General features: G+C 41.4%; 1 protein-coding gene across 1 annotated transcript in view; it reads right to left on the bottom strand.

The window, feature by feature from the left end:
* Positions 1 to 22,711, bottom strand: part of MDFIC2 (MyoD family inhibitor domain containing 2) — a 46,708-nt gene that overhangs the window by 9,699 nt on the left and 14,298 nt on the right. Inside the window, exons 3-4 of the mRNA XM_069769910.1 lie at positions 9,827 to 9,865; positions 966 to 1,034 (exon numbers count right to left, since the gene is read on the bottom strand). Coding sequence (XP_069626011.1) covers positions 966 to 1,034; positions 9,827 to 9,865 — 108 coding nt within the window. The remainder of the gene's footprint in view (positions 1 to 965; positions 1,035 to 9,826; positions 9,866 to 22,711) is intronic.

The following is a 22,711-nucleotide window of genomic DNA, read 5'->3' as shown; positions in this document are numbered from 1 at the left end:
CTCTGGTTAATAGCGAGGAGCAGCAATACCAAGGCTGGCATTTACATTAAGTCCCCTGACCTCTATTTCTCTTCATTGGCTTAGGCACAAAACAGGGTCTTGCAGCCCTGGAGAATAAGAGGCTGGAGTTCCCTAGCATGCTTTTGAAATTAGCTTTTATATAGTGGCATATAAGGGCTCTAAGTCTGTTTTTGGCAAGAGACAGGGGAGATAAGAGGTGCTATATTTTGCTGGTTGGGGACTGCAGCAATATGGGTGATGCCAAAGAGCTGTTTGGAGCAACTGGTTAGGGGGAGTTGCCACTGAAAGAGAAGGAGGAGAACAGATCTATCACCCTACGTAGGGCTCATATGCATCTTAGAAGCAAAGGACAAGGGAGCCTGTGGCTCTACTTGCCGGTGGCATTTGCTCCCAATCCATCCTGGCAGCGGCCCTTTGCCTCACACCCCTGTGGCAAGGAGTCCCAAGGGTTAATGGTGAACTGTGTGGAAAACTGTAGCAGTTTAGGACGTGTAACTTTTAAATTTCACCGTGAGGCATCTTCGTGTATCAGTGCAGCGAAAGAACCAAAGGAACGCCTGGCTGATCTCCCTGCCATTCGTTATCCCATGCACTGCTGTCGCTACCCGTCCATTTAATACATCACATGCTCGTCACTGAAAGAGCTGTGTGCCACGTCCAGTCAGTCCTGAGATGAAGCAGGCAGAGCTACATCGGACCTGATGGATGATAACTTGTAGGTATAAAGGCTTGAACTTGGACTCACTCGGTTTGAAAAGACTCTTAGTAAATTGAATCCCAAACCTCAGGTTTCGATGGCCACGTTTCAAAAAAGAAAAAGTAAAAAGAAAACCAAAATACTTCTTGCCAGTCTAAAGGATGTAATTTGCCTGCCAGCAGCAACAGGAGGGGATGCCAGGGGTATCTCTGCACAGTGTGACACGTGCGCGGGGCCAGCAGCTTACCTGGATGGTCCTCGCTGCTCGGCGTCACCCCGGGGAGCGCCGGGAGAGGCAGGGAGCTGGTGCAGCTGTCTTGGTGGAAGAACAAAACAATATTGCAGAGAGAAACTGTAAATAAATATTGTCTGGCACGTCTATCACCCCCAGCCACTTAGTGACAGTCATTGACTTCAGGAGTTGTTGTTTTGGGGGCAAATAGAAGCAAGTGTGCTTCCTTGCAGGAGGGCTTACGTGGGATGGTGCACTGTTTCTGTTACCCTCTGTCTCATTTCTGGAAAGGAAGCCAAAAAGTAAACAAATTGCTAAGAGAGAACGTTTCATCTGAGAAGAGGGGAAGACGATCACTGGCAAACACAGAAATTCCTGTTTCAGGTAGGTACAGAAAATTTGAGGGCTGGGAGGTCCGTGATAAAATGTGGAGCATCATCCATGCTCAAACACCCCAGAAACCTTAGATGAGGTTCCCAAACCATCAGCAAAGAAAAGAGGAAACTGCATCCCAAGCTCCAACCTCCATGGCTTAGCTGTCTCGGTAGACAAGATGCCCAAGGTCCTCGTGGTGGCAAGCCCAGGTCCCCACGTGGGTGCTGAGCTCCTCCACCTCTGCTGTGCTTGCCAGGCCATCCACTCCATATGTAGGGCTTGGAGGCTTAAATCTTCCTTCCTTCTCTCTCCCAGGGCCAGGGAGGCAATGTAGGAAGGGGAGCAGGACTATCCCTACAGCGAGTGCAGCAGATAGAGCAAACTCCATGGGAACTGCTCCCATCCAGGTAGGAGAGGCCAGAGGGAGAGCGGGCGTCACAGACGACCTGAAGCAAGCTGCTCTAGACTAATATATCATGGGTGCTTCCAGAGTTTCGTGCCCATTACATTTTGCTGAGCTCAGGCATAAGGATACAGGGGATTTAGAGACTGTTGATTTTTGTCGTAAGGAAACAGGAAATAGTACACAAGGTTATAAATATATAGTGGGCTTCATATGACATCATGAACTTGTGCAAGTGCTGCTCTTCTGATTTATGATGATGGACTGGTAATTCACAGAAGCTTTGAGTTTACTTTATTTTGCTGTTGCAGTAACAAAGCTAATGGTGCAATCCCGGGAGGGGTTATTTTATCAATAGTGAATTTTTGACCTCTTTGCATACATTTTAACTTCATGAATTAGTGACCCAGCTGACTGTAAAGCCTTCTACAGGCTTATTGTAAATCTATCACAGGACTGGCAAAAAATTTTGGCCCAGATCCTAAACTCTGACAGGCATGTGTTGATGGACTGCATAGCAAGCACTTCCACTAATATTTCTCACTAATTACACCATATATTAAGAAAAATGAATGAAGCCAATGTTTATAAGCAGCTTTAACTGCTTTTGATATAAGAAAGCAACACAATCCCTAATAAATTTTCACCTTCAACATTTCTATTCATTATAATTTTTACCATGATGAATGAAGTTAGAGCTGGAGAGGGAGGGGGTTCATCTTGAAATCTGTTCGGTGAATGACTGAATTTACTTCCCTTCCCCAACTTGTGTTGAGGAAGGAGGGAACAGATGGACACAGGAAGAAGAGGGAGGCGAGTGCGGAACGAAGGAGATGGGTGAGGAACAGATGGAGTCGGAGGAAAGCGAAGAGGAGAGTCAGCAAGGATGGTAGGAAAGTTTTCCACTTGACCTTGAGTTGAAATGAAGATCTGCATACACCATGGGACAGCTAGATTTTGGGATGCATCCTTTTTTCTCTCTGTGGCACCATACGCCTCAAAGTCTTGTGGGCCATCCCAGCAGTCCAATCCATCCCAGGGGATCTGCAGAACCAGAACCTAGATTTTCTCCAGGGGACGGCTGCTGCAGACAGGCATCTGCACTGTGTTCAAGTCCCATAATGGTAATGGCAGGGGAGAAATGTGTGCAATCGCAGTACCCAAAACGGGGTGGGATGTGGTAAGTCTCCCAAGGCATCCCAGCCAACGCAGAAATTGGAGCTTATGATTTTGAAGAGGTATCCTACACCCTGTTTGTTAGGATCCAATGGCCAAAATACTCAATGTGATTTACGATTTACCTGCCTAAAGTAAGACATTCAAGATGGCCTGATTTTCAGAATATGCTGAGCATCTGTTGTTTGAGGTGTATTGAATTATATAGCCCAAATCACTAGGAAGTCCTGGAAAATCTTGATTATATTCTTAATTCTGTTAAATTGCCTACATACAGTCCATTGGTTCTGGCTTTGCTAGCTGAAGAATGGAAGAGGTGAAAGTTAAATATTGGCCATGTGTGTCATTCCCTTTGAAGAAAATGGGAGCCATGTGCACTCACCTAACAGCAAAGTTTGGCCCCAGCTATGATTTCACAGCTGGGCTCTAACTTCAGGAATGCCAAAGCACTAAATGACTCAATTGGAGTAATCTGATCAATGCTGTACTTTCACTGTGGATTTAAATTGCACACGCAGCAAGAGCAGAGTTAGTTTTCTTCTCTCTCAAAATCACTTTTCTCTGCAGATTTGATAAATCTGAAGTTTTGCTCTCATCACACAAATAAGTGAAATGGCAGAAAACGTATGTCAAATAAAATGCACAACATTATGTCCTTTTTACTTTTTGGAGGCTGTTTAAGAAAATGGCTTCATTAATTTTGACTGAATAAAAGGTTCCTTTAAGGGATTTCAATAGGTGACATGAAAAATGTTAATACGAATGATCAAGACAATGGAGGTTAAAACTGTTTTGAAAATATGTTTCTTTTATAGATCTCAGCTGTTGGAAGAGTTACAGAATAAATATACGGTAGTGCTGACATTCAGTGCTGTTTCATCTTAGCAAAAGAGTTTTTAATAAAGAAAATTCTTTTCAAGGAATGCTTTCTGCAGCCAGTCATCAAAAAGAGGTTTTCCCCCCTCCTAGTTTAATAAAATTAAAGTAATTTATGTCATATTGATATGTCGATATGTTTTTCAATAAACTTTTTCACAGAGATTTTTTTAAATTTCTCTTCACTTTAAAAATTATAATTATATGTCTTCCTCCCACTTTGAAAATGGCACAAGGTGCTCATTTGCAGAGCTCTACTGTTCAAATCTTCACTGAGAATAGAAATGTCATGACTCAGTTAACAATGCTTTATTATTCACATTGATCTTTTTTTATAGTGTTCTTTATCTCAAAAACATTGTAAATCAGATATCTTCCTCCCACTCTTTTGTTCATTTGCAAATTTTTATTATTCTAGTTTAAAAAAGCAATGGAGTGTCAAGAGTCAGTGTATATTGTTTATGTTCTTTTTTGCTTTAAAATTACTTTTAACTATAAAAAGTAAGATGTACAGCAGGGAAAAAAAAAGCTGGATTTAAGGATGCTTAAAAAAGAATTGAAGGGATCAGTGTTAATTTTACGTTTTTCGCTTACGCTTTAGAGTTGTAACGGACTTTGCAAGGGGGACCAAACACTTTGTGAAAAGGTTTTTATGTGCTAATTCAAAAGTCCCGATTGCATCAGACATCATCGCCCGCGTTAGACACTGGACGTGATTCATGCTCTCAGCGAACACAATAGCAAAATTCCCCACTGCTTTTGTAGCAGGCTCACTGGATGGTTTACAGGTGCCTGCCCAGAGACCTGCACTCACCATCGCTCCGTGTCAGCGCTTGGCGCCAGGTTCACAGGAGCCTTCGGCTGATAAGCACCAAGATAAATCACCAGATTTTCACAGGAACTTCACAGCTTTGATATCGAGTGTTAACTGCAGCAGAAATGTAACCTCAGCTGGTCAACAGGCAATGCAGTCACCGAAACCCACGGGCCAGGGTGCGGGATCCGGCCGAGCATCCTCCGGGAGAGTGTACCAGAGCCCCCAGGGTTTGATCTAGATTGGATCTTCCAAATTCTCCTTCAGCCACTGTTTTCTTTCCTACCAAGTTTTTTCTTTATGTCTGTATTTATGTCCTGGCTGTTGTGACTGTATGAAATGACCTCCATGAAATAAATCCATTATAGTAATTGGGATTAGTCCAGAGAGCAGCAGGATCTCGTGGCACTTCATGTACTGCTTGCTGATAGGGATTTTTTTTTTTTCTTTTGCCTGTTTTGAATTAATTTCCTCCAGTTTATGATCAGGGCATCCTGGCACCCTGTTGTTACTGCTGCAGCTCTTGAAAGAGATCATCCTCTCTGGGAGTCTCTGAGAAGGAGTGGCTATTTCTGAAGTCGAATTTACGCCCCAGATTGGATTTTTGGATCTTGTAGGTAGTGTGGCAGCTCTATCACATGAAACAGCCCTAAAAAGCTTTTGTAAAGAAAAATAAAGTCTTCTTTCTCTATTCTTTTGTTTCTTTCTTTCTGTTTCAAGGCTGCACTCTCCTGACGTTTTGCTAAAAGCGATAATTAAACGAACTCAGAGCAAGTAAGTCTCAAACTGAACCCGAACTTAAAACGCACAGCCCTGTCCTTCCCCCTCCAAGTGGAAGGCTAAGCATCTATTTGTTTTTATGAATGTCAGTAGGTCACCCCAGCCACCACAGGGCCATGCCAGTCCCTGTCCCCTCCCCGGGCTGCAGGGATTTGGGATGCACAGCCCCACGGATAGCCCCAGAGGCCACCCCGCTGCGGGGGCTGCACGGACCCCCTGCACCGGGTGCGGAGGCAGGTCCGTCCCAGAGCTCACGGGCAGCTGCTTGTTGTATTGCAGGGATAACTCGACACTCACTAATTCTCCTTATTCCTCACCATGAGGAATCTGTGGGAAGCTGGAGATGTTGATGCCTTATCTTATCCAAATTGATCGTTTTGTTTTCAAATTAAAGAAAAAAACAAACATTATTATTATTATAGTCCTTGCCTCGGCAGCACTGCTGAATTAATTCAGTCTTCCTTCCTTCGTCTTGCAGTTAATTACCCACCCCATCCATGAGGTTAAGACTGTCTGCTCAGATGATCAAGTTTCAGAAACAAAATCCTAACCAGAACGGAGTAGCCAGAAGTGGACAGGGCTTTATTTAATATGCTGGCACGGTAACTAAAGGTGGGTCTCACTCCTGGACATGCTTGTGTAATTTCTTACTCTGTTTTGTTTGGGAAATTTATAGGTCATGTAAAACAGAAAATACTGAGTTTATTACAAAAGAATTTTTTTCCACATGAAACTCTGTGTAACTAAATTTGGAAAGCACTTAAAATTCTCAGTTTTATTTTTGGTAGGCACTATCTATTGAAAAATGAAAGTATCAGAGGAATCTCTAGGCAGAATTTGTGAACTTTCCAATGAAAAGACAGCACAATGTCTTCCCTTCACGTCCCAAGGTCTTTAGCAACTGTGCCACTTTCTGAATGACACTGAAGTTACGTGCCAAAAGTTTATTCCCAAAGCAGGTATGACACACGGTTATGGTCACAAAGATATCCTTGCCCAGCATTAATGCCAGAGGAGCTCTGAGGCTGTCAGCATTTTGATTTGGTGGGGGGAAACACCATCAAAACCACAAGTATTCTTAAAATATATATATACAAACAGTTTGAATGCTGTCAAATAGAGCTGCAAACCAAGGAAGGCGCAGCATTTCTCATAGAAGGTCCTTAAAGCTCTACTCGTGGTAAATTGGCATGTGATAATAGATGATTACAAAACCCCATGTCTTCTAATAAGTTATAAAAGCTTTTCTTTGATTCAAATCCAACCATGAGTGGCAATCTGTGAGAGTCTTATGTCTTCTAGAGACTTTCCTAGCAAACACTTCCATTTTTTTCTCTCTCCTCTGCATGCCATACTGGAACACAAGTATGTTGTGTGGGAGCTGGACTTGTCCACTATAGCAAACATGATCAATCTTATCACTATCTGAGCACCTCCCCGGGTGCCGACGAGCAGCCTTTGCTGGACTGTGCTGGAAAACCATTTATTTAGCTCCGCAAGGGCCTGATCCAGTATTAGCAGATGTCAACGGAAAGAATTCCAGGGAGCTCAACAGATCAGGCTCCAAAACAACCTCCAGTATGGTAGCCTTCTCTGGGTTTCGTTGCTCTTTTCCTCAGAAAGAGTCACAGACAAAGCAATTAGCAATATCTGAAGCAGAAGATGTATCATGCTATACATCTTTTCACAAAATATTTTTTTCCTGGGGGACACCGAGGATGCAGAATATCTATTCTGGGGGCACACAGATGACATCCACTGTTTCTTAATTATGTAATAAGTACATTTAGGACAGTATAGTCTTGCCAGCTCTGGCAAAGGCAAACATGATAACTGTTCTGCTCACAGCATTAAACACACTTCTCTCCCTGTGCAGTGGAAGGATGTGTTTAAACTCGCAGTCTATCACTATTCCTGGATAGTGTAGGAGAGTCCAGGAACACTCAAGATGTCTTTTCCTGTGTATATTAACTTGTTCAGAACAAAATAGTGTTCTTAGAAAACATGAATCTTATGGCAGAAGAAAGTTTCCCTCATGACTGCACTACGAAGGTTTCCAAACAGCTGCTTGTTCATTCGGGTGCATGAAATATTAGGTTCAGCCTGCTCACAAGAGCAAACGTGATTTCTTCTCACCGTGGCACCTTCACCGTGGTCATTTCTGCCTGGCTTTCTAATGTTGGCAAGTGCAGCACCAGCACAATGTCTTCATTGTACGAGCTTCCAGAGGAGAGCTGCAGAGCTCCTGCAGCCTCGGTGAAACGCCGGGCGTTCGTCCTGCTTTGCAAGGAACCGCGCTCCGAAGGAGTTTTGCGAGTGTCCGATGGGAGCAGTGAACACCAGAGGTTTCAGGTGTCGCCGGATGGTGGATCCGCACGTTCCCACCCGTCTGTGGACCACAGGGATCCTTGAGAACAAGGATCAAAGGCTTGGTTGGGCGACCTTGAGTGCGCCGAGCTCGCCGAAGCCGCAGGAGCGGCCCCCCTTGTCTGTCCCCATCGGGGCTGCCCGGGCACGGGGGTGGGTGAGAGCTCACCCCTCTCCTCAACGCTTCCTCACATCAAAACTTTAACTTTGCTTTTGCTCAAGGCTCAGGTGCACAACCCCTTCTAAGCAAGGAGGTCACAGCCCAGGCCCTGAGAGGAAAAAGCGGTTGTCAGTGAAATGGAAGAGGTGTCACTGTTTTAACACAGATTAGGCAAAATCTAACCCTCATTAATCCTTCAGAGCAGGGCCTCTGGTTTGTTCTTTTTTCAATCTATTCTGTATTCAAAGCAAGTACATTTTTTCTGTCACTATACCGCTATTGTTAACAACTATAAATGTATTAAAAACACAGGGGCATTTTAGTATGTGTATTGTGCATAAGAAATATTGTTACATGACAAGCTCCAATTGGCAAGTGAAAAGAGGTTTTATTGAAGGAAATAGCAGTAGCAAACAGTGAACTATGCAGAATAATGGTAATTGTTCCTTTAACATTGGCAGCGCGCGTTCACTTAATATGACTGCTCCTCTGTCTCTGCCTCATCCAGACCCAGAGGACCTGTTAGACAAGCAGGCAGCCACCTCTCTCTGGGATCAAGCTGTCAATGCAAACTTGCTTTCTTTCTATTTCTCGGAGCTAAGCTATACCCCCAGAGCTCCTGAAGCTTTTCCTGAGTGAAAGCTTTAAAAAAGCTCCATTCGAAATTACATCACACGAGCTGTTCTCTTCAGACTGACAGAACAAAAGCAGGGGGGGAAATGCCAAAAGTACCATCTGAATGACTTCTGAGTTGCACGGAATGATTTACCTCCTCATGCTTTATCAGAGCAGACTAACGTTGTCTTGACCTTGCCTACCAAAGCCCCAGCAGTGTCCTCTAACTAGCAGAGAAAGTTTGCATCGTGTGTGTTTGCAATACAAATAAACGCAGGGCCGTTGGGTGCAGGCTTTTTGCACGCAACAACAGGGTCTTGGGTACCCCATTAAGAAAGGTCCTAATAGGGGCATGGTGCTTTCTAAACTTTTTTAGATGAAGTGGTCTCTAACACAACCAGCTCATCATTACTGGAAGAGCCCAACCTGTGGGTGCTGCACAGCCTGGTGTGCTCACCCTCTAATCAGCAACACCCCAATTAATGGGCATGGTGAGAACTGCTGAGGGCCACTGCCAAAATCTGAGAGGTCTTTCAGGCGGGCTCCAGTTGGGACCCTCCAATTAAAGGTCATCATCAGAAGTAAAGGGAGCAGATAAGCATTACCCACTTCTGCTGTGGCTGAGTAGGAAGCAGATAAATTGGCATATCACTGCCTTTTAAAGGCTTTCAGGGGGTGCAGATTGGTTTGAGAACCCTCAGTCAGGAAAACATCCTCAACTGGGAAGGGAGGGTGCCATGGGCCTTTCTCCTTCTTTGGCAGATAAATAAAGGTAAGAGGTAGAGAGCAACGCCATGGCTTTTCTCCAGGTAAGGTCTGGAATCAGCAGCCCGTGTAAGGTGGCTAGGTGTCAGTTTGGGGTTTGCCTGATCCCAAACTGATCCCCTGAGATCCTGCAAATTGAAACAAGCAGGTTTTGTGTGGCTCATAAGCTGACCCTTTTGGGGTTCTTACTCAATTTTCCTAAGAAAACGGTCGTGAGGTGAAGAGCTTATTATCCTCATACTCGAAAGCTTGTAGGCTTGGCCCACTGCAGAGCACTTTATGTTTGTTTTGCTGTTTTGAATAAACCTTAGAATGTTTCCTTAAGTCACTAATACAAATAGTAGTCTCACTTTAAAGATGGGCTGAAGGCTGAAACAGATGATGAGTCAGTATTAAGGCAAAAAATATTGTTCACATTCCCCCAAGGAATTAGAATAATTAAGCTCACTTTCTTGCATGAAAGGGGCCACTTCAGTAGTCGCAAAGATGCGGTGCCATGCCCTAGGTACTGTGGGGGGAAGGAGCTGAGAAGGTAGGGCACTTACCTGAATCTCCAAGGGGCTGTGGGATGGGGCTGTCCAGTTCTGGAAAACAAGAATGGGAGAGGAAGGCTTCACTAAGCAGGAAAAACTCCTCAGCTGTTGAGGTGGCTTTGTTACCCCACACAGGCACCAGAGTTTTGTAAATGCCTCAAAATTGTATTGTAAACAGAGGAAAAAGAAAAGTCAGGCTACTGGGGCTGGAGACTTAGTCCTCTGATTGACTTCACAAGTATGGAAAAACAGCTCGTGACAGAAGCTGGGGGTACCTCTTCCCTTTAAACATCCAGTGTCCTCTGCCTCTCACTGAGATGTTGGTTTGGAGGGTTTTTTCCCCCCAGGGGACACAGCCAGTTTTCATAAGGTCAACACAACTTGTCTTAGAGGAGCAGAGACTGCCCGAGGATCCTGACTCACTACTGCAGTGTTCATCCCTGAGTTTCTGAGTGACTAAAGTTTACAATTTTTAGTATGTCTATTTGGTGGCTCATGTCTGAGTTGTCTTCATGCACCTGATCAGTGAAATGGCTCTGCTTTGATCCATAAGGGACCATCCTAATGCCCATTAAAGCTGATGGTAATGTTTGGCTTCAGGGCTTACTATATCAGGTGTTGTATCTGCTTCTTACACCAAATCGTGAAAATCTTAATTAGGCAAAATCTTCATTAAAATAATTGCAACCGAGGAAAACGCTGGTAATGAACCTGAATACAGACCTCATCACTCTGTGCTCTGCCACATCCCTGTTCCTACCAATGGTGCATTTGAAGATGTTGGACTTTCAGGTTTTGAAGCTAGCAGAATAGGCTATTAAACATAATGACTAATACACGCAGCCTAGTTTTCTGAACCATGGTTTTAGGATATGGTAGGGACTCAAGTTTAGCTCACCCATCTTTATTTTTCTGTTTCAGCATGGCAATGCTTCCTATGCTTTTAGGTATATTAGGGCTTTGCAGTGTCTTTCACCACCATGGTATCTGAGTATCTCGAAATCAATAATGATGACAAAGCAGAAAACTTCATGGTGTTTGTGGAACTATGCATTTCCCCTCTGCTTAGAGGGGAAGATATAGGTCTTATCTAAATGACTGAATACTTGGGTGGCATTGTGATCCCACTGGATGTGGGGTCACTCAGTGTTCTGCAGTTTTTTTGGTAAATCTGTATCTGAATGTGAATTGTGAAAAATACTAGCCTACCTTGTAAATCTGAAGTTGTGCTTGTAACAGTGGCAACCAGAAGCTTGCTTGCTTATGAAATGAGGAAAATAACTGGAAATAACTTTGATACAACAGACGGGGTGCCATGGTCCTATCTGCAGGCTCTTGATTCAAGCATAGCTGGCCTTTCAGCAGGACAGCAGCGAAGCTCCTCGTGGCATGGGGACAAACGTGCTTGTAGGCGAAGGCTTGTGAGTCTCTGACACCACACCATAAGCAAGACCTGGAGTCCCTGGGGCACTGTGTGGCTGAGAAGAGATTAATTTGCTTATGCCACCATGCAGACCACACTACCCTCTGCTCCTACCCTGCAGTGATTCACATCCTGTATCGCTCTGGCTGCTAGCTACGTGCTTTGGGGACATACGTAGTGAATTGCTTGCTCTCACCTGGACTGAATTCCAGAAAGTTTACTGAGAAATCTGTAGATAACTTTTCTCCCTTTTCTTCTACCAGTATGTGTAAGCCAAGCTTTATGCTCTCTTTGAGTTTAACTAAAAAGAGAACAGAAACGTATGCCTTTTTCCATGCATTTCTTTCAAGCCATGATTCTTCTGGGAAGTGCGATTTGTTTACGTCTTTCCATAACAAATGACAATGGTTAAGGTTGCATCTCTGCCAACCTCTTTCTAAGTGGTTTCAAGTAGTTTACTTAGAGGGATTATTTCATCTGCCACAGCATATGAGGCAGCTCTGAGGTAGTGTCTAGCTTGCACGGAACAAGACCACTGAACATTAGCTTAAGGCAGGAAATTTAAAGTCCAATAGACAGTAGGATCACAAGAGCATAGAGTGATAGTTTGCAAGTGTGCTGCACCTGAAGAAAAATGAAATTGTTTGACTCTTCCTTTCCTGATGGTACCAGAGAGACTGGGAAAGGCTAGCAACATCAGCTGCCCATTGGAGGTGGTGACTGCTTAAATCCCAATTCCCCAATAAGTGCTTGCACTGACCATTTAATTCTTGTGTGCCTCAAATAATCCCCTACAAAGCAGGGACATGTATAGTTCCTAATCATGTATGACTGTTTGGGTGCTGAAGTATTATCTGTAAGTTAATATACGCTCTGCAAATGCAATTGTCAATGTCTTGCGGTTGCCTTGTTCATCTTCAGAAATAGTCTTACATTTTTATGCAGCAAACTTCAGCAGCTACTGCAGTTTATGGTCACTAGTTAGCTACAGCAGGAGGGTCAAACTTTGGAGACTGTAGTTTCTTTCCAGCCTGTAGGTTTCCTCCCCCTTCAAGTCTGTTTTCTACTCTTGCCAGAACCCTGCCTTCTGTTTAAAGGCATTAGTAATACCAAATAAAGCTAAAGATGCTCGTTATAACAACTAAGTTGTTTCCTTTTTAATCAGAGCACATGCTCATGCCAGGTTTGGCATGTAGAATCTGTGTATGTGTCTGGTTTAGGGCACAGTAAGCTGATCATTTGTTAGAAGACTAGTGCATTACATATAATTTTCCTTTTAGTTGTACAATTTACCAGGAGGTTGGTACGAGCATTGGTAATCTACTTTTTGCTTGGTTGGAGGTGGTGGAAATATAAAGAATGGGAAATGAGGCTATTGCCACGTGCAGTGAATTGTGGCTTGGTAGCAGCAGTTGTCTTGTAGTTAGGTGGCCATCGAAACCTTTCTTGGAGTGGGAATAAATAATAATAAAAAAAATCTTCAGAAAATATATCCGTTTTCAAAGAGTAAAGAAAGATGCAGCAATTATTGTGACACAGGTTTGCAGTCTGTTTCTGATTATCCTTTTGGCTGGAGAGTTGGGGTTTCTAATTGTAAGGTTAAGGAATCCTTTTTATCTATCTCCTGCCTCCTAATCCTATGCTAGACAGTATTGTTTTCTGTGCCTTTTGTCTTCTGGGGAAGGAGACGATCTCTGGCTCATTCGAACATCTTGTTAAAGTCTGCTGAGGATTAGGGGGTGTGACAGTTTTCTTGCTGAGCCTTTTTATTGGGGATTTTTATGCCTGCTTTTCTGGGAGGTCTTTGAAATGTCTTTTGTGTAGCAATCATTTCACTCTTTCTTTGTTGTCTCAAATGTTGAGGCTGTATTCTTCTCATCTGTTCCTGTTTATATTCTGCACTAGCTGGTCATAACAGTTTAGCTTGAAACTATCATCACGCCGTGTGCTTCTGAATCGCAGGAGTGCTGCTAACTGCTCTAGGACAATTGCAAATCTGAGCTTTATTTTAGGGCGTCTGAAGCTTTAGCATGGATGTTTAGTAGGAAATACTGTTAAAGAGGTTCCAGATGAAAACCAATAATCTAGGAGTTGGACATTTCCAGTGTCCACAGCTAGGTATAGCCCATTAAAAATGTTCCTGCTATAATGAGATAGGTCCCCCTTAGGATGGTGTTCACCAAACCCGCTGTAGCTGGTATGATAGGTGTTCAGTCTGGCCTAAACTCCTACAATAATCGGTGGAAAAGACAAGCCCAGCATGCTGGCAAGTCATCCCGTCTTGACAGAAGAGTTTAACCCAGGAAAAAATTGCTCTTAGGAAGACTTGTTTTGTCCCTGTTCTCTCCCTACCCCCCTGCAGTTGGCTACAGACAAAATGTAGGTAGTTACCCAGACCAGAAACCAAACTTCTAGGTGACTAAAGTTAGATAATACAAAGACCAATCCTGGCCAAAGAAATGAAAGAACTTAGCTTTTCATGAGAAATCTGGAAAACTTTGGTAATTTCCCATTTCAGTTTGAGGAAGCTATGGGGTTGGTCAATGTACTTAAGTACAGGTAAACCGCAAGATTTTGTTTCCTAAAATTTTTATTAATTCAATGCTTCTATGTCTTGAGTGGCTATCTTAAGACACATGGACTTGTGGGGTTTTTTGTTTTGTTTTTTTTTTTTTAATGAGATGGTAAGCACATTATTTCTGATTTCCCACAGTACTTATTTCTGACACTTTGTAAGCTCAGGTACCAGCTGGGGGGATCCCAGATTCAGTGTTAAGCAAGGAGCCAGGGTTATGTAGTCTTGCTGATAATGAAGGTATCAGAGGCAGGTTTCTGAGATATCTGTATGGGAAAACTGGTTGCATCACCTTCCCCTTTGAGAAGATTGAAGTGAAAATTGTGTTTTCATTAAGTCATTACCAAAACAAGTGGCTGATGTGCACAGGATGCTGTTTCAGTTTTTTAATCTAGCTAAACTCTTATTTATTTCACTAAACAGTGTATCCTGTCTTTAGAGAGTAAGAACCTACCTGCTTAGATGTTTCTTTTGCTCCTGTAAATACCTTCCTCAAAGCTGTTTTTTCTCTCCGTATCAAGAATTTGCCTCATGTAACACAGCATTTCCACTCGCCTTTGCTTGCAGCCTCTCTAGCCTAATTTTTAGTGTCGAAAGCCATATATAATATCGTTTCATTTCACACTTAACCACAAAACCCACTCTTCCAGATATGACCTCAGTTTATTTTATATCGCACGTCTTTTTCTTAAAGTATTTTATACATAGCATAATATGCAATGATACGGCACTGATGTTTATCAAAATTGTTTCACACTGTACTTATTTCTATTCCTGTCTTTTGGATCAAGTACAATACAGCTGCAGATTAATTCCACCTTTTAAAATAGGTTTAATATGTTTATTTTCTTACCACATTCACTCCATCCACTAACTTGTTATATGGATTATATTTAATGGGAATCTTGTGGGACTATCAAAGAGCATTTATTTTCTATTGAAATAACAATTAAGATAACACGCAAACTAATATAGTAATCAAATAAAACTGACAAATAACAAAAACTTTCTTAAAGCTGCAGAGGCATGCTAACAAATCTATTTGATCAATATATGGGATGTGAAAAAAGAGGAGACAAGATTGACTGATGAATAAAATGGAACTGACACAAATAGGCTGACAGCCAGTCGCAAGTCTCTTTAGGGCAAATGCAATTAACTTAGAATAATAGACTCAAATTTGATGGTTAGAAATGCATTTTTATTAACAATCACAGCCTGAATCATTATGCACTCTTATGAATAAAATTGTAGTTATACTGAAAGTCTGTGTATACATGTATGCATGTACATACAAAAAAGCCTTGTTGAAGGAGAGCTTTATTTTTGTGACAGAATAGCTGTATGAGATATAAAATATAAAGCATACACAAGTATAAATCTAAATATTCAAACTGGTGATATAAAAATCACGTATGTGGTACGCTCGTATTAATGATAAAGGCAATAAGCATTGGTCCCAGGACTGCTTGTTCTTTTGGGATGTGAAATTGCAATCGGGGATTTACAGATTTCATTCTGAGGCAGAGAAGTCATTACTAGAAACATAAGCTCATTCTCTTTACTTTAATAGCTATTTTAAATCATTCATTTAGAAAATACATTAACTATTTATTGTATAGGCAGTACATTTCTATTGGCATTCCATTTTCATGCTTTTTTATAATCCTTTTTAACAAATTATTTTATTAAAAGAAGATTAGAATTAGCAAAAGGATCCTACCAATTTTTGAAAATGCTACTCTTGAAGAAGGATATTTCCCATTATTAACAGGTATGCAGTATTAAAACTTTAAAGGGAGGGAAGATATTCAATTGCTAATGTGTCCTTTTTCTTTTGACCTTCATTGCAGAGGCTGATTGCTATTTGTAAATTACTTTTAAAATTATTAATCTCATTTAATTTCTGAATAAATATATAATCCTCTTTTTCTCCCCCCCAAATCCTTGGGATTTAGATATGAAAAGAGCTGCCTATAGCATATGTTATGGTGCAGTTGTCTCTTATTTGTGGGAAAAGATGAAATACACCACTTAATGCAGAGAAACTCTACACAGTATTAGTGAAGTATAACATGAGTATGAAACCATGATACCTGCAATGAGTGGTGCTTAAATATCTTGGAAAAAAGGTATAATGGTAGGAAGTAAAGCTGCACTGGAAATGATTTAAATCCAGTGTTCTCCAGCTCTCTGTCTTTGGTGGACTCCCGGCTGGCCAGGGACAGGATAGCAGCAAAACCTGATGCTCTGTAGTTGCCTATAGCATGAAGAAGTTGGTGTAAAACTTCATCGTGGTTCTTGGGCAGTTTCTGGGGTTTCTGAGCTGGATCCGAGAAGCAACCACACTTGGTTTTCTCCACTCCAGAGGTGGTTTTAACCCTCCCCAATTCTCAGAAGTGAGAAGTGCGCAGACATACTGGGAAGGCAGAGCGCCTAGTGTCTGGTAGGGGAGAGACCTGTGGAAACCATTGAGAATAGGGACAGTGCGTGGCTGGGGAACAGATTTTTCTGGTAGACACCTGGTGCCTGGGGAGTTTGTAGTCTGCCATTTTGGTTTTCTGCCTCTAATTAGCCTTAAAGTCATTGCCATGAGGGAAAAACTTCTCGGGAACTCCAACGGTTGCTGGAGATGTTCCAGCCATTTTTTTTCCTCCTCTCATTATCTATTCTAGATAGAGCAACCCACCACAACATTTCCTGAGCTGGCTTCTTGAATAGCTGGTATTGCCTATTGTTAGCGATAAGATGGATGGATCGCATGTTGTTCTAGCACCACCAAACCTGGTGTGTGCCTAAAAAGGGAATAATACTGTCGGGTCCGGCATAGTTGTTTTACTTTGACACAGCAATTGTTGCAAAATGCTCAGATACTTGGACTGCTAAAGATTTCTTACAGAACTGCGTTTGGTGTAGAGGGAGTCTGAGTAGTCAAATTTACGTTATCTATTCAATTTCTCCTTACTATCTCTGTAGATGTGTCACTGGAGACCAATGGAAGAGAAGTTACTTCTTGAATGTGATGCCAGAAAAAGAATATGTGCTCTTTTATGACCACAGTTACTTAATATTTCAAATGAGGAACAGGTCTTAAAGTAACTTGCATGAAAGTTTTAGTAGGTAAACAGACTATGGAAGAAAGACCAGATGAACTGCTGATTTAAATGGGGACAGCTTCTTTGCAGTCAATGCACAGCTAGTATAGTAGTATAGTGCATTGGGACTGTGGGCTCAGTTCTTCCACCTCGTTGGTTTTAGGCTAGTGAAATACTGGTGAACTCCACACAGTATTTCCTGATGTATGGTGATGTAAGAGAAAGGAGGTTCAGGCCCTGCATGATGATAGACTAATTCTCCACTGATGTAATCATCCAACCAGAACAAGAATGACTCATTCCATCCATAAATATCTTGGGGCCTGCTTCTGATCACATTTAAATTTGTTCACACCAACCTCATCTCATTTGCTTGAATGGGCTTACTCCTGAGTTAGAATGATACATGTAAGAGAAAATCCAGGTCCTTAAAAATCAAATCATAATTAGTTTCTCTTAATAGCTGTTCTATTAAAAAAAAAAGTCAGTTCTTCCAAAAAAAATATTAGAAAGCAAAAGAAGATGCTTTTAAGTGCTTTGGGTTTTTTTGTAATCCAGCAGCGGTAGACTTGTTGGTGATGTATCATACTTACAATATGTTTCTATTGGCATTCAGGTTCCATATTTTTATATTCCTTTTTCAGAAGTTATCTCATTAAGAGAAGATTAGAACTAACGAAATGTAACTACCAGGTTTTGAAAATACTTATCCTGAAAAAGATATTTCTCCCCAGCGCCTGCCACTTTTGTTCCACTCCATCTTAAACCTGTTCAAGTTCAGAACTTTGATTTCACCATTTCCTGCTCCCAAAATATTAAAAGATTCCATTCCCCATCGGTTTACACTTTCCTCAGTTTTTATCTTCTACAAATATGGCTTGGCCAAGATGTTCTCGATGAAACAAAAATACTTTCGCTTTACTTTCTGTTCACCTCATCCTCAAGCAGGTGCCAGGCAATCTGCGGTAGCTGTTCTGCTACCTGAGAAGTGTTCATATATAGAAACACCGGGCCAGACTCCGTTGTCACGGCATGGAAAGCCAAAAATAGATGGCATGAGAACATATTTCTTCCCATGAAGATTTCTGCAGCTATGTGAAGTCTTCAGATGAACAGGTTTTAGCGTTAGAAGAGAAAAGAGTAGTGTTGGAACGAAGAATCTAGACTGTATATTTATAATACATACTATAGAAACTATTTTTATGTGTGTTTGATTAGGTAGGGATAGACAGACATGTGAATATTCCTCCTTCCTCCAGTGATGAAGAGTTGTGCCAACAACTAGTCCCCCATGTCAGGTGTATGCTGTTTCCACCTATTAGCATGGTTGGAAAGCCACAAAAAAGTAAACTGCTTACAAAAGCTGTATTTGTAACTTATTTAATTGCACAGCACTGGTTTGCTCTGTGGTTCAGGACTATCCTGAAGGCTGAGTTGCACTAGACATCGTGCTGTGTTAGTGTGACTGGCATGGGGGAAGATGGTGTATTCTAAAGCCAAGGAATGGTGCCAAAAAGAATTACAGATGATGCGTCTGGAAAGGACCTCCTAGTTCAGCTAGTCCCAGCCTGCGTGATATGAAAATCTCTGTAGGCTAATCCCTTGGGTGTTTTCCCTCTCGTTTCTTCTTAGACACCATCAAGTGACAGTGCCTGTAATGCTTCCTGAGGCAGAGCATTGCCTAATCGTCCTTGCTTGGAGAAGGTATTTCCCTACCATCCAAGCTATGGTTTTTTGTTTGGGTTTTTTTTCTTTTTCTTTTCCCAAATAAGCATAAGGGCAGGTGTCCTGCTGTGGAAGTAGAAAGACTTGTAATGGGGTAAGTCATTCCAAGTGGAGTAAAGCAGTCAGCACTGCAGGTTCTTCAACACTTGATTTTTCTGGAATAATTTGTTTCCTCCCTGATCTTGGTGGTGCTGCTTGTTTATGCTTTTCTTCACAGTAAAGGGCCACATTTTGTTCTCTCACGTGGGCTTTTTTAAACCAAATTGCTCTTAAAGACACCAAAGCAATTGCCATTTATGTTAGGATCTAAATTTGCTAAGGTTTGATAGGTATTTTATTTACAATAGAGAGTGTCAGTGATGACAGAACAAGGGATTGATTCTGCTTTAGCTTTTATGACAGTGCTAATAAAGTTCTCTGGCTCACAGATAACATCTAACAGGCCCTATACTGCAGTGCAAAATTATGGTTAAGACTCAGCTGGTGGTTATTGTCCACTAAATGTTCAACATACTGTAGTAGTGCGTTAGTAGAAAGTTAACTGTAGTGACTGGTGATTTCTGCCTTGGCCAGAAATCTGTCAAACTAGGTGCTCAGTACAGATACAGCTGAAACGCTGCAGTCCCTGAAAACTTGAGGTCTAAGTAGGTAGCTGAATCGTGATGATTTTACAGATGATAAGCTGTGTTGTGGATGTGGACTTTTTTTTTTTTTTCCCCTGAAGAACACAAAGGCAGCCTAGGAATAGCCCGGTACAAAACTTTGTTCTTTTGAGTGTTAAATGGATAGTAAAAAGCATATTTTTCTCCAGTTTTAGTCTTAGTCATAACCTTTATCCTCTATATTTCTTAAAAATCCTTGCTTCATTTTCTTCTGTAATCAGGGAGAGGACTACATTGATTCACTTTCTAGGTGGCTTGCCAGCTGTGTATAGTGTATCTTTTTAATTCCTTTAGCTTCGGTTTGAATTGTTCATAGAAGAACACTTACGTAATTTCAGTGAAACTTCTAATGTTCTCCCAAGAGAAGGTGAATTTGTGAGGGTTGCCATTATGCTTCTCTTCAAACAATCTCTCCCAAAATATTAAGGAAGGAAAAACCACAAAATTGCATTAAAATAGCAAAACCCACCTATATAAAATGTTGCTTTCTTGTGAAACTAAGCAGAAGAACTGTAACTACCTTGGAATTCAGAGTAGTCTATAGAGTTTTGTGATTTTTGGGAACAGGCTAGTGCAGTACAATTATCAGGTCTGACTGGAGCTCGTAGAACCGTCCTCAGTAATATTTGAGGGATTTATTCTTTGCTGCATTAGTGAATGCAGTCAAACCCCACTGCATATCACCAGAGGCCCCCGTCTTTAAAGGTAGGTGCTGCTCCCTGAAAGGCAAAGGGAGTATTGCCATCGACTTTGATGAAAGTAGGAACAAGCCTTTTATTTGCAACTTAAAGCAAGTAGGTTAGAATTATGAAGAATGATTATTTAAAATAGCAATGATGTAATATCAGTGTCAATTCCATTATTTTAACAGATGTAAATTTGCTCTGCTCTTGAACTCTGGTGAATTTTAATGGCAATATTAAAGAGATACTATTAAGACTACTTAAAAGAACTATTTGTAAAAAGTGTCTCCAGTTAGGGGAGGAAAAAGTTTAAATTGCTTTTTTATTCAGTCTGCACAATTATTTATTTGAATGGGTTTGTATATTACAAATTAATATGTATTAGAAGCTGAAAAGATCACACAATGATTCCAATAGTCATTGGATATGGGAGAGCTTGCACTATTTAGACAAAGCAAATAGACTTCTTATCCAACTATACCTTAGGTAGTCTTCACCATAGGGCAAATAAGGATTTTATGTATGGTATGGACAATGTAGATGAAGAAAAGTAGTCAAGAATCAGCTGTCTAAATAACTTCAGGGTAAATTTACATACTTTCCAAGGCAAGTTCCACGTCAATAACTCCAGTGTTGTACCTGGTTGATGATAACTACTGTCACTTTCCTGGCAGTCAAAGGGAATTGAGGAGGTACTTACAGGATCCGGTTCTAATTTTACACACAACCTGTAGTTGTGGCCAGCCCAGGAAAGAGACCTCTTAAAACTTATGTACAAGGCTGTTAGCATCTGCTGTCTCAAAAGTGTTGTATTTTCTGGAGGGAAAGTTTATTGTTTTAAAACCAATTCTAGGGCCACAGTCCAGAGCTCATAAAATTAAATGAACAGGCTGGCATTGCACAAACTAGGTTATCACAGGCCAAAAAAAGAAGATGCTGCCACTTGGTTTCTTTGGAAGAGAATTGGAAGAGTAATAAAACAAATACTAGAAAATGAGACTGAAAATCAGGGAAGATGAGATTCTAATAATTCAGTACCGGCATTTTTATTAAGGGCTCAACCTTTCTGTCATTAAAACCAATGGCAGTCCTTTGTGATCTTTACCTCATCTACAGCTACTAATTTTGGGTGCTACAATTATTTCTGTTTATCATCTTCATTAACAAGTGCTGGGCACTGGCAACTGCAGTCAAGGGTCTCAGCTACCCAGGAAGCTGGATATTCAGAATATGTAAGTATTACGTATATCTAACGTATATCTAATTTAGCACTGGGTATAAAAGTTTACTTTGTTACTGTCTCAATCTGTAGGATTCCTCAGTTCCTCAAGATAAGTGGTGGCATAGGGGAAGATGAAACAAGCCTGCAAAGTTGGGATCTGAACTGTTCTGATGTTTAAAAAGGCTCTGGGCTGAGCTTTCACTTGGTTCGCTGTAGAGTATGGTCCTGTCCTGATGTCCAAATCTAGGAAAGAATTTCACACTTCTAAGTAATTGGGTTGCCTCCAGTCCTATTAATCACGTTCCTGGAGCAAATAGGGTGTTTTAGTGGTTAGTGTCTGAAAAGATTTTGAGACTTTCAAAAGAAAAGTAAAAATTTGTCATTGTTTTTTTTATTTTTTTTTACCTGATTAGGAAAAATAAATATAAAGTGCCCAAGCGGAGCTGGACATGGTGAATCATTTTACCTAGCAGTTGTTTCTTCTAAGTATTTAAGAGTACAGTCTGAGAATGCATTCTTGGAAGTATTCAGTTTTGATCCAAGAAGAAATGTCTCTTTCCATTAGTTTTTATTTCCTCCTCTTGCTGCAGACAAACCAGAATATTACAAAGGGCAAATCCATGAAACTTTCTCCAACTTTCCCTCCGGGGGGGAAAGCAGGCTTTTTCATCTTAAAATGACAGTCTTTCAGTTGTGTAAAAAATGCCTTTCATTTCTGTAAAAGCCACCACATTGAAAAATCTAGGCTGAACTATTGTGGCAGGAAAAGGTGAGGGTGTATCTGGCTGTAGCATGCTTGTGTAAACTCGCATACAGATAGATTCAGACATCACAGTGTATAAACACAGCCTCCATGGGCAGAGAGAGCTTTTTCTGTCAATGGAAGTACATAATGACTAACATTTTTTGCTGTTGTCTCTGGATATAAAAATGTTTTCTACATTGTGCAACAAACCATAGCGGTCATCTGCTCAAAACACATCTCCTTGGCCACTGGGTCATCCTAGTTTTGACACAACTGTCCTAGAGCAGACTGCTCAGGGCAGCCTGTTTGTAGCACAGTTGACCAAAGGACTATAGCTCAGCACAAAGTTTTAAAGCAAAGCCAAATGCAGCCTAACAGGCAAGCTTGGAAGAGATCTCCTGCCAGAATTCAAACCCTGTTCTGCCAGTCTGCTTGTAACTTACTGGTACCGTCTACGCAGTGCTCTTGAGATTAATAAATATATAATCCCATATCCCACAGTCCATTACCACACAGTGTTTGAAACATTGCCCATTAACAAAACACAGGACGTGCAGGTAAAAATATCAATGCATCTCATTAGAGGAGGAGAGGGGGAAAATGGAAAATATGTATTGTATTAAAGCCAAGTTTTGGGCTCTTGTGCAAAGTTTGAGGGGAAAAATGTATTTCTCCAGGTGGTCTCTCAAGTAGAGGGAAGGATACAGTTTCTTGGCTACACTAGCAATTAGAAGCAGGGCAACGCTATACCCAAGATGTGGCCTCTA

The sequence above is a fragment of the Haliaeetus albicilla genome, chromosome 24 (genome assembly GCF_947461875.1).
Source record: "Haliaeetus albicilla chromosome 24, bHalAlb1.1, whole genome shotgun sequence".
Taxonomy (NCBI): Eukaryota; Metazoa; Chordata; class Aves; order Accipitriformes; family Accipitridae; genus Haliaeetus; species Haliaeetus albicilla.
This window is presented reverse-complemented; position numbering and strand designations above follow the sequence as displayed.